Consider the following 14,792-nt stretch of genomic DNA (forward strand, 5'->3'; position numbering starts at 1 on the left):
ATTTGTTGCTGGATCTTTTACCTGGGTTTATCACTAATAATAATGGAGATAAATGTAGTACACGCTGTTATGGCAAGTGTCACCAGTCTTCATGTTCCTTTTTCTAGGGTGACAGCAAATATTCACTCTTTGGAGACATGCTGGGTGGCAGTGTTAGTTTTGTTATGCAAGTTTCTGTGCAGAGTGAGTTGTGTGACCAGCAGGAGAATTTGGTATCTGCCTTAGTCTCGAATTAGAGTCAATTCTTGAGACAGAGTTGCTTCATGGGAACTGGCCATTGGTGTTGAACTGAAATTGCTGAATGACAGGAATATCCGCATGCTGTTTGGCCATCTCTGTTCCAGTACTGGTATATATATACGTGTGTAGTATTTACACTTAAAATATACCCAGACTCTGCATCGCTGATTTTCCTCCACTGGGAAGCCGAATTACAAGGCTCTGGACATCTGCTTCCAGTTGGCAAAGGGGCAGCAATACCATGAACAATGGAATATGAATTAAAACAGCATGTTTTGCACAGTGCCTTAAAACAGTTTATCCATGAATTCGTAGGCAATCACAAAAATGTAAATTAAATAACTAGTGCAAAAGAAGGGTGGATCTCCTCAATTGATATTAGTAGCCAGGTACAGTCAAGCAAAAAATCTGTTTATATATACAAAGGGGAAATTATAGAACAAGGTGTCTGAACATTTGAGTTTATCAGGTTATTTTCAAGGGGATACAGCTTATAATACATGTAGTACATAATGTTGCATGGTTCCAAATCCATCCGCATTATAAGGTACCACAAAATATTAGCTGAATGCTATGAATCCGTTACACATGGGCCAAAACCTGATCATCTTGCTCACCTGAGTAGGCCCACTAATGTCAGTGGAATGACTCGTGTAAGTAAAATCAGCAGGCTTTGGTCCAATATTCTACTTCTGAGACAGATATTAAGAATGTTTTTATAATAGACATTTAATTTTTACCAAATAAAGAATTGCATCTGTTAACCAACAGTCTGAGATCATTTGTACTATCTATATTATTTTGACTTTCAGAGGTGAAGAATGATTTTCTGCAACCACACAACATGAGAAATTAACAGAAACCACTCCAAATGTACAACTTGATGTGACAATAACTATATAAAACCATGCATAAAAATGACAGCATGTCCCACTCTCTTCTGTCATTTTAATAACCAATGATTTGATGACGTTTCATTAATCACAACTTTCTCCTCTTCCAGTGCAGCCTATCAATAACCTGAGACCAAAATCCTGTGCTCCCTCAGAAAGAAACTCATAATACAAAGGTTTACTTCATTTTTTGTATTGTCTTTCATTCAGAAGAATCATAAAGCATGTTATATGCTATATATGTGTATCATTTTCCCAATTGCTAGAATGCAGCTATTTCTGGTTTGGAATGCAGCAGCTCTTTCGCAGTGTCATTTACACTATTATAACATTTTAAGAACGAAAATGAAGAAGAATTTATTTACACCGTTGAAATTACAATGTGAATTTAGGCAGGTGGAGTGTAATTATCCTAATTGGAATTTGACCAGGACGCCAAGGCTAATAACTCTGGGTGTTGCAAAAAGTGCCATGGGTCCTTTAATGACCACAAGGGTCAGGGACCCTGTCAGCATAATGGCTTTGTGGCTAATCACAAGAACACACTACTGATCTATCCTCTGGAATGAAAAGTTATTGGCAGCCTCATCCTTAAACCTGAGCAAGCAGACTGAAAAGTCTGTAAACAACTTGAAGGATCCAACTAGGAATAGAAACACCCAGAAGCAAGAACCACATAACTCTACAGGCTAAACAACACTCCACCAGACACATATTAGGGTCCAAAATATTCAGCTGCTCTATTGCCAGTTCTGTCATTTATAAAGCTGGTCTCTTCAGTAGTAGTACACTTGCCCCTCCCCTCTCTCTGTCTCTCCTTTAAAAAAAATTTAAATTGCCAGGGTACAATTAAATCTACTCAAAATGGACTCAGTTGTTCAGTAATGTAAGAGCTGTTGCAGGTGAGATTTATTACTGGCTGATTTATTTTGTGTCCAATAAGAACTGTTCTTGTTCCAGGTTAGCATTTCAGAACTATACATAAAGAGAGAGCGAAGGAGGCAGGAGGACGCATGATAGCTGATGCTGTCTTTAAAAGATGAAAGATGAAGGTACTTCTGGTAAAAGTGTGTTTTGCTTGCATTATGTGCAATGCTCAGGCAAGTCACTTCACTTCTGTTTCCCCCTTCTCACCCTCTGTCTGTCTTGTCTACTTAAATGGTGTGACAGTCTGTGCTCTTATGTTCACTCTTTTTACAAGTCTATGATAAATTTTGTACAAAGCTCTTTGGGACAGAGATTGTATTACTATTTGTTTGTGATGTGCTTAGTGCAATGGGGCCATGATCTCAGTTGGGGCTTCTAGGCGTCACTATAACATGACTATTCAAAATCAAATTTTAAAAGAATCAGAGAAAGTTCAGCCAGTCATTATGTTCACTTAATTGGAAAACTTTCTGACACCACATTTAGGAAATATAGGGGGCTAAACTAGAGATGATGTGTAAAGTGATGTAGATTATGTCAGTGAGTCCAAAAGTATAAATTGGTGGAATTTACTCCCTGAGAGGCCAGCAAAGAGCAGTGTAGCAGGAAAAGCTAACGAAAGTTAAAATAGAGCCACTACTTCCTAATTTAATGTGCACTTTATTCTGGCTCTTCAGCATGTAAGCCACGCAGACCGACCACCTTTGAACTCATTTGCATCTTCTTTTGGATCTGTAACTTACCCTTACACACTTCTGAATGTGGCCCATGGTTTGTCAGCAAAGAACCACTTATTTATAATTGGTAAAAGAGAAGTTTTAAAAAAAATTTATTAGATACAAAAAAGATAAAAATTTGGGTTTTCTTTTATAAGAACGATGATACCACAGAAATAAACAAAGTGGAATTATTCAGAGGAATTATTCATATTTAATATAATAAAATAGAAATTTGGAACAGTATAACCATCACTTATTGTTATACACTGTCAATTTGATGAACAGCATCATATATTCCTTATTGCAACTCCCGTTGATTGCTATATGGACAATAAAGTGTCCAACTTTTCTAGTCTAGGAAAATGTATGTGTACCTATATCACAATCATGTAGTAATTCAAACTATCAACTATTCTCTAGATTTGGTAGTTAAAATAACTGCTGAATGGGTATAATTTTGGCACTATATACCTACAGTCTCTTGGTCTGAGAAACTGTGTTATGAAGTTCACACTCATGCAAAGGGGTTTATTACTGTATAAAATGCATGAACTGGATCTAAAAATTATACCTTATGTTAGGAATGATGGAATGTAATTGTAACATTTGGTCATGAAATGTGATAATGAACTGCATTAGTTTTGGAAAGCACTAGCCATAATCAGATATTTGAAAATGATATCACATTACAACCTACATACTCACCTTACATGATAGCATCTATTAAACCCTAAATTTGACTGTTTTGGCTATTATTTACACCAAGAAAAAATGATATTCTATCAGTCTTCACGCAGTAGTTGAATACTGTGCTGGATAACAAAGATCTGAGATGGTGGGCCTAAATTCAAGGGACACTACCAACTAAGTCCTCAGTCCTGCAGATAGATGCATGTGAGTTATTTCATGCGTAGGCATAGTCCCATTGACCTATGGTCCTTGCACAACCATACCTGATTTCTGTGGAAGTTTTGGGAGATGCTAGAAATGCAGAATTTGAAACCCTTATTATATATCTACAATGCCACAGTTAAAGGGACACTGTTGACTTCAGTGGGATTACTCGCAAGTGTAAAATTACTTGCATTAGTATTTGCAGGATCAAGTCCTTAAAAATTACATTTCTGTGTGAAGAGGTTTCACCAACTGTTTTTATAGATAACACCTAAGATTACTATAACTGAAAAGATTAGAGAAAAATGTTTTCTGGTTTTTGTCCATTGGACAGCACATGAGTGTGTCAGTTTCCCCTTTTTGTCTGTGTGAGTCTTTCAGTCAAAAGGAATGGAGAGAAAAACATTTTTAAAAATTGAAATGTGGCTATAAAACCACAAAAATCGGCAGGAGAGATCAGGTAAGTGTAGTATATGAAACTACTTTAAACTCCTTTTTTAAAAAGCTGGAAAGATTGAAGTCAACAGTATCCCTTAAAATTGTGGTAGATATATAAGATAAGGATTCAAATCTCACAGTTCTAGCACACCCCAAAACTTCCTCTAAAGTCAGGTTGTATAAGGAATACAGATTCAGGTGCAATAAATGGGAATGTTTAAAGCATTTGGTGAATGCTGGAGTCTTTTAGTTGGGTGGAAGTAGTCATATTAATACAGTTTAAATTGCTGTTAGGTATTATGTAATAATGATATATGTCAGGAAAAACTGGTTCCTTTATGTATGCTTATTTTTTAATAGTTACATGCGTCCACTTGCCCTGATCTCTTAAAACCTATGCAGGCAGTTAGTACTATTGAGCTAAATGTAAAATAAATTATGCTTTTTGCAGGATTGCAGGGACCTAGCATCTCATTCCTGCAACTGTCTCCATGTGGTTGGCCCCCTGGGCTTATAGGGGCCTAGGTTTGCATTTATATATGACTCTGCAAATATGCTCAATGAAAATATTCTTAAAACTAAACAATGATAATTTGAACTAAAACTTTTAAGTTGTTCATTTGTATAGTAGACTGGATTCTGATATAAAGCATGCTATACATTCTGAGTCCTTTATATTTGTTTAAAATGGGGATATCTGGAAAAGAGTAATCTGTAATTTCTAAAAGCCACATTTTAAAAAAAATCATTTTTTCTTGCAGTAAATATGTTTGTAATGTTTTAAACTAATTGTTAGCAATATTGTTTTTTTAATTTGTCATTGATTTTTTTAAAACCATACTTAGTCTACCCGTGTAATTTCACTTTTTAATAATGATTTGCTGTTCTGTATCTTGTGCTATTAAAGATTTCTTTTAAAAATGCTAACATAATTTGAAAAATTACAGCAGTTTCTGTACATCGTTATTAAAGTCATAAGCATTATGCTATGGCGAAAAAAACCCTCAAAAGGAATTGTAGTTTTTTGCCCTTTTTTTTTTTAAGCCAAGGGGCTGAGGCATTTAATTCTCTCGTGTTGCTGATACGCCCCTTTTAATCCCATGCAAAGGAAATGAGAGAAAATCTATGAGCAAATGCGACCATCACTAAGTATGAGGCAGTTTGCTTGATGAGTTTAGATACAAATACAGGTACGGGAGGAAAATGACACTGCAGCAACCTGCCCATTATTGCTACGTCCCCCTCCCCCCAGTGCTGTGGAAATCTGTTTGTTTCTCTCCCCATCTCTCTGGCTTTCCTATAATTCTCCCCCTCAGCCAGATCGGCTGGATGGAGATAAACCCTCAGGGGAGGCAGCCAGGGAGGAGGCAGATCCTCGCACACAGAGGGAGGGATAGGACGCTGCGGCGGCGACTTTGCTCTTTAAATTGGGCTCAAAGCCGATTACAGCTGATCTCCCACGTGACGTTTCCCTTTCTGGCTCCCGGCGGAGTTTGTTGGGGGATCCTCGCGGGCTCGGCGCGTCTCTTCCCGCAGCGGGGGCAGCTCGGGCTCCGCGCGCAACTTTTTTGGCCAGGGGGAGGGAGGGAGAGGAGAGACCGGGCGCCGGCCTGGCGGCTCGGGATGCTTCGCCCGGTGCCTGAGGGGTAGCGCTGGGTGGTGGCGCCGGGAGCCCCTCGGGGAGGCAGAGCTGCAGCCCCGGAGGAGCCGCCTAGAGGGAAGCAGCAGCACCAAGCCCCCGAGGACAGCACCAGCCCCGACTTTCCCACCCGCAGGCCAGCAGGGAGCCGCCGCGGCGCGGAGCCGCATCCCGCAGGCGGGAGAGCGTCCGGCCGGAGGGGCCCAGCGCCGGTCCCGCCTCCCCCGAGAGCAGCCCCCAGCCGGGCGGGCGGAGCGCCACGGCCGGCAGCTGCCCGTCGGTGCGGGCACAGCCCATGAGGCACCGTCGCGGCTCGGCGGGGCTGTGAGCGCCCGGCGGCAGTTGCCGTATGCGGGGCAGTGAGGAGGCGGCGGAGGCCGGCCCGCTGCCCAGGCACCATGCAGAAGAGCGTGCGCTACAACGAGGGGCACGCCCTGTACCTGGCCCTGCTGGCCCGCAAGGAGGGCACCAAGCGCGGCTACCTGAGCAAGAAGACGGCGGAGACCAGCCGCTGGCACGAGAAGTGGTTCGCGCTCTACCAGAACGTGCTCTTCTACTTCGAGAGCGAGCAGAGCGCCCGGCCCGCCGGCATGTACATGCTGGAGGGCTGCAGCTGCGAGCGGGCGCCGGCCCCCAAGGGCGCCTCCGCCGGCAGCGCCAAGGACACCGCGCTAGACAAGCAGGTACCGCCGGCCCCTTCCCCACTCATCCCATATGCACGGGGCTTCCCCCCCCCCCGCCTCCCTCATCCAGCAGCGCTCCCCGAGCTATTTCCTTCGGGGCTTCAACATGGACCGGGAACACCCGCTGCCGTTATTCAGCCCTCAGATGGGTGGAGGGGTCACGAAACCAATGTCAGGTACCGGTGCAGCTCAGAGTGAAAACGCGTATGCCTTGTAACCACACTGCCTCAGAGAGGCTGCGCAGGGCTGTAAACACCTAGGAGCATAGGAACTGCCACCTCAGATCCAACCCGTGGGTCCATCCATTCCAGTATCCTTCCTCTGGCAGTGGCTGTTTCAAGAGGAGGAGGCAAGAGATCTTGCCTTGTGCCCTGAAGCATGAGCGTTTATCTCTGCCAAACTTTTTTTTTAATGACCCTAAGGTAACTCTGGATGTTCTCATTGTCCATATAGACTAGGGCAGAGACATGTCGCCGGTCTTTTAGCTGTCCCATCTTCCCAGTAGTTGCACTTCCATGCTTTATACAAGGTGCCTGAGTATTAAAATTTCATGAACGAATGATATGCCACTATTGAGCTCTGGGAGATAACTGCATACTCAGTAGAGCCAGCTTAAACAGATAAAGAATTCTGGGACAAATGTGTCGCAACAATGTGTATGAGTCTTAAAACTAATCAGATTCCATTTTTGGGCAATGGCAAACCCTGCTAGTTATAGTGAAAACCTATTCTAAGAAGCTACTGGAAGGACCAGGAAAAAGTAGACATAGTCAATTTATACTATGATGTATGCACCATGCAATCCCCAGTGGAAGGGGGTTTGTAATGGGGAGTAAATCAGACTAATATTTGTGTAATATTTTTAAGGCTGAACAAAATTGTAATGGAAACGAAATCATGAAACTTTATAGTCCAGTCCTGCATTTCCTTACTCATTCAACAAAACCAGAGACTTCAGTGGAATTACTCATGGGAGTGAAGGGCAGCTCCTCTATGGTAAGAGTTGCAGGATCTGGTCCCTAAAGTGGACACTTCTTAAGCTATCAGGTGTTGGGTTTTGTTTGTTTTTGGCGTGTTGTAGAACATCACATACATCTTTCAAACAATGAATAAGAGGGCACTGCACTTACGCTATATACACCTGTACCCCGATATAATGCAAACTGATATAACACGAATTTAGATATAATGCGGTAAAGCAGCGTTCCGGGGGGGCAGGGCTGCATGCTTCAGCGGATCAAAGCAAGTTTGATATAATGCGGTTTCACCTATAACGCGGTAACATTTTTTGTCTCCCGAGGACAGCGTTATATTGGGGTAGAGGTGTAGTAATGAATCAGATATTCTACTCTAGGCCTCCTCTATTTTAGGATAATGCACCTAATGTGAAACTCTGGTGTCCTTTTATTCACTTCTTTGCTGAAGTGCATTAAACTTGCATGTGGCATGTGCTGATTCATCTGTGCTTGACAGAAGATATCAACAGGTGTCAAACTGGTTTGGAGAAGTTTGGTTACTTCCAAAGAGGAAGGTGTCAGGTAAACTCAGGCATTTGTTATGAGAGAGGAATAAACCTTTCTCAGCTTATGAAAATCTTCTAGTCCATTTACTTTGTTTAGATTGATATATATGTTAGGAAAGCTAAATTCGGAAAGTATCTCTTCTTTTGCTGTCTTGTCTTAACTTTCCATTTATTTATAGTCCTTTTGGCATTGATACTTTCATGCTTATCTAACTCACCCAACATCTATAGGTAAAAATATACCTAGTTATGCAAATTAACATATGCACAGTGGGATGACTAATAGAACTCTTTTGCCTACTTCTTTTGATGTATAATCTTGTCAGGGTGGGTAACTGAAGTGTATGGGAATCCCTGGTTCAAATAAACACTTATTCCTTAATGTCAGTCTTCTAGGACTCCCCAGCCCAATCTTTTCATGGGTTTACTGTCTTTGTTTCTATAACTAGGGTTTTTAAAGTGCATAGAAAACTATGTGAAAACAGCACCTTTTATGTATCTGCTCTTTGGGTATCTTTAAGTCATGCTTATTTTACTGACAGAAACAAAGTGTTTTTTTAAAATGCATTTAGCACTACAAAATGATAGGAGAGCAAGCTGGAGTCTATCCAGCTTTAAACATCAACTAAATTGCTAAGTTTTGTCAGCAAAAATGCTTATTGAAGATTTGAGAGGGAGAAAGAATACAGGTAGAGTTTTCAGATCCTGGTTTGAGTTTGCAAGGCTGGCAGTTAGAAAAATTCTCCTTTATCCTGTAAAATGAAGAAACCTGATCTGGAGGTATTGAAAGTAATAAATATGGAGCCCTATAATCTCACTTTATTCTCAGTACCTCCTTAAAATAATTTAAACTCTCTTCCAAATATGATAAGTATCCATACAGACACAAATGTGTGTATTTTAGGGTTGCCAACTTTGATTTAAGCTATTCCTGGAGATTTTTTCCCCCAACATGACGTAATGTCATTTTCTTAAAATATCCTATTAAAATCAATAGTCACCTGGAAATCAATGCCAATTCCGGGTAACGCCAGGCCAATCCTGGAGAGTTGGCAACCCTAGTGTGTTTTCTAAGAACCAGTTGTATTTTTCAGTGTGAAACAAAACAAAAAAGTATTTGAAAACAAATTCAACTGGTACAATGCTTCTGTTTTCTTTTTCTTTCTTGAGGCACCTACCTTGATGCACCCATCCTATTAGAGGGGAAAAAATAATACGACTGAAAAATCTGAGCCCTCTGTTTTCATAAAATACGAGTGTAAAGTTATTTGAAACAGATGATAATGAAGGTTCAGCATTTAAACTTTCACTTCCACCTGTGCAAGGCTAGCTTCCATGAGCAGATAAAATGTTATTTGGTGATTTTAAAAAGAATTATTTCCCAGGCAGAGCCTTCTTCTCCAGAAGGGGGAGAAGAGAAGATTTAAAAAAACATCACCTCCTTCAAGACAAGGGAGCTTATTTTACACACTTAGTTTACCTGGGAAGCTTAGATACTGCAATGATAAGTGTTATACAGTATCCTAAATTAGACAGTGTGAGGTGTGGAGACAGTTTTTTAATCCATAATTCATTTATGACAGTTTGCACTTATGCTTTGGTTTGTCTATTTAGATTTTATCTTACTAGCCGATTTAGGGTTAAAGCAGATGGGTAACTGCAGTAGACCATGAAAAAGAGAAGTTGGAGTATGGGATGTCATGACAAAAATAGTGAGCTGCATCAAAATGAGTAAAAATTCTGGATAGTTTCAAGAAGGTTGTAGTACAATATATAAAGGGGGGAGGGATAGCTCAGTGGTTTGAGCATTGGCCTGCTAAACCCAGGGTTGTGAGTTCAATCCTTGAGGGGGCCACTTAGGGATCTGGGGCAAAAATTGGTCCTGCTAGAGAAGGCAGGGGGCTAGACTCAATGACCTTTCAAGGTCCCTTCCAGTTCTAGGAGATTGGTATATCTCCAATTATTACCTTTACCTTTTTAAAGATTAACTATTTTGCTGCTGAGGAAAATATTTCTGTTTAGGTTATTTCACTGGATATTCCATTGAAATAGTAGAAAGTATGTTCAATAGCATGGGAAATACGCATTTGCGGTGCATGCAGCACCTCATGGTTTGCAACAACTTGCTGATTAATACATTTATCATTCAGTCAATGAAAGATGAAGTTGCAATGTACATTTAACAAAGGAATTTGTTTTCTATCAGTTCTACCACTGTGGATTATAGAAGATGCATGCAAAAGAAGAAACATATGTTTCATTTTTCTTTTAGTTATTTTGCATATCCTTTTGATTTAGAAATTGAATTAATAGTCTTGCTTGTAATGTCATGTATCAGATAAGATCATTGGAGTTACCGTAAGTTTTTACATTTCAGCAGGGAAAATATCAGTGTTGGTGAATTTCAGCCAGCAAATATGTTTATGTGCAGATGTGTAAACACACACTCCCTGACCCCCATCAAACACAAGCAGCTTAAAGATTCCGCATTTTAACCAATACTAGTGCTGTTAGGCTTTTCCACCAATCTGTCACAGAGGATTATTACACAAGGACAGTAACTACTGTACAATTTCTAGAGTATACTGAAGGCTTTTAGTTTAATGCTCCACTTTTTATTATAATGTATTAGAGACTTGTGGCATTGTTTTAATAATTTTGATATAGTGTATGCAATTTTTATGGCTCTTGCCTAGTGATAGCAGTGGGAGGACTTTTAAAAAATATTTTTCCTCCTGTTTCAAAACAAATTATTCTAAAAGTGTAGTTTCTGATTCAATATTAAATAAATTATCTAATCCATGAATAAATGGACATTCAGTTGTGTTTATAATGACCTTTTATGGAGCTTTTAACTTTCCACAATGTATTTTGAACTCAAAACTTAGAATTTTAGAAGAGCTTTTTGATAAATAACTTCTGCACAAGAGTCATCGCCATCTATTAAATCCTAGCGTAGTTTGTAAGCCACCAATCTGAATGTGAAAATATTATACATTGAAAAGTTTAAAGTCTGATTTAAGTTAAAATATTTCTTTCCCACCCCTAATAGAACCACAAACCATAAACCAAAAACAGGTGCAGCTCCTGGCATGCCAATACTTCACTATGACTGTGGTTTTGAGAGAAAATATCTATTTATGTTTCAGAGGGTCATTAAAGAAAAATGACTTCATATCTGTGGGTGATTAATCTCTTTACAATTAAAATGAAACACAACCATTCTTCAATGCCTCACTAGAGTATAGAATTTCTGGTCCAGTGAACTCATTCAATTTAGAGAAAAAGGGCTTTATGGAAGTATGGATATTGAATACAAGTTATTCTAAATAGTCTATATTAGGCCAATGCCTATATAATTACAGTTTGTTTCATAACTGTATATGGATTAAGCTCAACATTTAAAATGTAGTTTTATATTATTAAAAAAAATTAAAATCTTAGAAAAGCTAACAGCTTAAAATATTCTATATGATTTAAGAACAGTGGGATGACTCTTTTCTTGTACCTTGTCTGAAATAATATTTCTCCCACTTAACAAAATTAAATGCAGTACTAAGTCTGTGTCCCCACAGACTAACAAAATCCAATTATTTGAATTTTTACTGTTGCCTGTAGCTCTATATTTATTTAGTTTTGCCGTGCTTCTATTTACAAAGGGCAGAGAAATTATATGATGTGTGAAACCTCTTTATTTTAAATACAGTTCTTGAAATAATGAAAAAGATATATGCCATCAGCCCATACTTTACCAGGCTCATTTAATTTTTTTAAGTAATACAATATAAATTCATAACAACACCCATAATACAGTCATTCTGTATTCAGAAGAGACTATCATAATCAATTGCCTATTCAGGTATAATATTGTCCATGATTCTTAAGTCTTTTTGCCAGGATAGTTTCCTGGGATGGTCCAAAGCATAGTCCAGGTGGTGTTGCCCACATACTAGAAATGTCCTGCTTTATTTAAAAAGAATAAATTAATATGGCCTCTCAATGTCAATTGTCCATTGAAATGACAGTGATTCATTTGTACCAACAAATGTAGAGTGTTAGTGGTGATGTTATTGGAATTAAAATATTCTTGGGATGGAAAATGAAATTTACAATTTATTTTTTCTTTTAATGTATTGGCTTTGCCAAAGGAGGAGTTCTTATTTTAAAAAAAAAACACCCAAAAAATCTCTCATGGATATTAGTTCTATTGTAGTGACTGATCCTCACAAGCATTCAGGGCCCACTGGGACTCTTTGAGTGAGTAGGGATTCTTATATGAGTAAGGGTTTGCAGGCTGAGGTCCTTGATGTATCCCCAGATGTAATGACAGTGAGTGTCATATAACAGTCTAGACTGTGGGCATTAGTTCACAAAATACTTCAATGTGTATATATATATATATATTGCAAGTAGCAGTCTAAAAATTAGTTGCTGACACTGCTGTCCTTTTAATGCAAGTTACATTACAAGAGATTGCCTGTGGCTCTTCATATAGAATTGAAAAGTGAACTTACAATATGCCACCTGGCCTTCAGGCAACAGGCAGTATAAAAATAGAAAAATGTAACCCATGTGATCTCACTATTGATTGAACCAAGCAGAAAAGTGCAGACTCTTCATTTATTTTTAACTGAGAATATATCTGTTTGTTTAGAATTTTGAATTTTTTTATATGATGGGAGAATGACTAGGAAAAGCCACAGCTATATCCACAAGTGTTTAATATAACAGAAATGTTAAATTTTATCTTTAAATGCTCATTTTTCACACTTTAAAATCAGTGCATCTGCTTTATATCATTACAAATCAGGCTACCTGCTAATATACACCACTAATGGAGATGTGTCCCAGAAATGAGTTTAAATAAATTAATTAGTAGAACTCATTCACTTCTAAATTGTATCCCTTTTCAAAATTAATAGAATTCATATGTGTAACAATAGTAAGTGGGGAATCAGAGGATACTGTTGGAGTGAAAAATATAGTTCTCACTCTCTGGTTGGGTGCAGCAAAGTCAGAATACTGACCCCTGTCATGTGACGGGGATATTAACCTTTTATAACTCTAATCCATGTCAAGTGACTAGGGCCGGGAATGTACGATCAGTCTGTTAGTGGCAACCCTGATCATGTCACACTCAGAGGAAAACTAAAGTGGAGCAAATGACACCACCTCAATGCCTCAGTCTGGAAAGGAACATAGCAGAGTACTGGAGGAGATGCCTGTACCACTTCCATGTTTTGCTTGAGGCAAGTGGTGTTTCAGCAAAATCAGAGAGGGTGAAATTTTTCACGCTGCTGCATGTGGTAGACCCAGGGACTTTGGATATTTACAATATGTCTGATGGGAACATGAAGAGGAAAGCAAATGACTGGACAGTGTCATTGAAAAATACTTCGATCCCACACAAGAATGTCAATTGGCAAATTCGTATTTGCAGAGCTAGTGAAAGCCACTTCTCACACAAAAATGAGAAATACCAGTCAGTGAAAGAATGAAAATGCATCAAATTGAAACTGCAAACCAAGGCATAAGGATAAACTACAGGTGTCAAGAAATGGCAGAGATCAGATTGTTTGCAATAAATGTAGAGGCAGTAACAACACAACACAAAGATATTTACCACACAAAGTGGTGGTTGTGACAGTGTCCTAGAGCTTAAAAAACTGACAAAGGTTTTATAAAATGAACACAAAACACATATTATGAGATTTCACTCCCAAATTACACCTATTCCTCAAACATAAGGTACAGGTGTTCAAAACAAAAAGCTTACAATTCTCTTAGTAAAACACAAGAACACAATAAACAAGTTCCTAGTCTAACTAGTTAGACCATACCAATTTTTTTATCAGCCCTTCAATACTGATGAACTTTTACCAATTTTTTTGCCTTTTCAGCAGCTAGCCAAATATAAAACTTGGACCAAATCAGTCCACATGTGCTAAAATCACTATTGATTGATTTGGAACTTTCTGAACAGTGGTGCAAATCTTTTTAAAACTGACAATTCTGAATTCAAGAGTTCTTTGAGAATATGTTAGTGTGGATCCCACTGTAGATGCACAAGCACCTCCTGTGCATGAGCTTGGAATCTTTTAATAGCTGTGCTTGTCAGGGCCATGCATGCGCCCTGTGCCTCCTTGTGCTCCTATGCAAGGGCGTAAAGGTTGGAACAGCTATGGTCCTCCTTTAATTCCCTGTTACTGCCCATGGCAACAAGATGGAACGTGGACTGTGACCGACCCAATTTAGCTTTTGTCTAAGGCCTGGTCTACACTACAGAGTTAGGTCAAAGGAAGCTGCCTTAAGTTGACCTGTTAATGTATATGTCTACACTACCAGGTCCTTTACACCAACCTAAGTCACCTCTAATGTCGACTTCTGTAATCCACCTCTGTGAGAGGTGCAGTGCTTAATTCGATTTTCATGGGTTGACTGCGAGGCAGTGCAGATGCAGCATTGTGTAATTTGACTTAATTGGCCTCTAGGTGGTGTCCCACAATGCTCATCTGTGACCGCTCTGGAGATCATAGAATCATAGAATATCAGGGTTGGAAGGGACCTCAGGAGGTCATCTAGTCCAACCCCCTGCTCAGAGCAGGACCAATCCCCAACTAAATCATCCCAGCCAGGGCTTCGTCAAGCCTGCCCTTAAAAATTTCTAAGGAAGGAGATTCCACCACTTCCCTAGGTTACCCATTCCAGTGCTTCACCTCCCTCCTAGTGAAACAGTTTTTCCTAATATCCAAACTAAACCTCCCCCACTGCAACTTGAGACCATTACTCCTTGTTGTGTCATCTGGTACCACTGAGAACAGTCTAGATCATTCTCAA

The 14,792-nt window shown here is 39.4% G+C and overlaps 1 protein-coding gene across 2 annotated transcripts in view; it reads left to right on the forward strand.

Moving 5' to 3' along the window:
* Positions 1–5,985: 5,985 nt before the first annotated feature.
* The window catches only part of RASGRF2 (Ras protein specific guanine nucleotide releasing factor 2), a 197,314-nt gene continuing 188,507 nt past the window's right edge, over positions 5,986–14,792 (forward strand). The window contains exon 1 of one of the 2 annotated variants that reach the window (XM_045022488.1): positions 5,986–6,433. In XM_045022488.1, coding sequence (XP_044878423.1) covers positions 6,149–6,433 — 285 coding nt within the window. In that variant the 5' untranslated portion in view covers positions 5,986–6,148. The remainder of the gene's footprint in view (positions 6,434–14,792) is intronic. The other variant, XM_045022489.1, reaches the window with a different exon arrangement.

This window comes from Mauremys mutica, chromosome 6 (assembly GCF_020497125.1).
Source record: "Mauremys mutica isolate MM-2020 ecotype Southern chromosome 6, ASM2049712v1, whole genome shotgun sequence".
Lineage (NCBI taxonomy): Eukaryota > Metazoa > Chordata > Testudines > Geoemydidae > Mauremys > Mauremys mutica.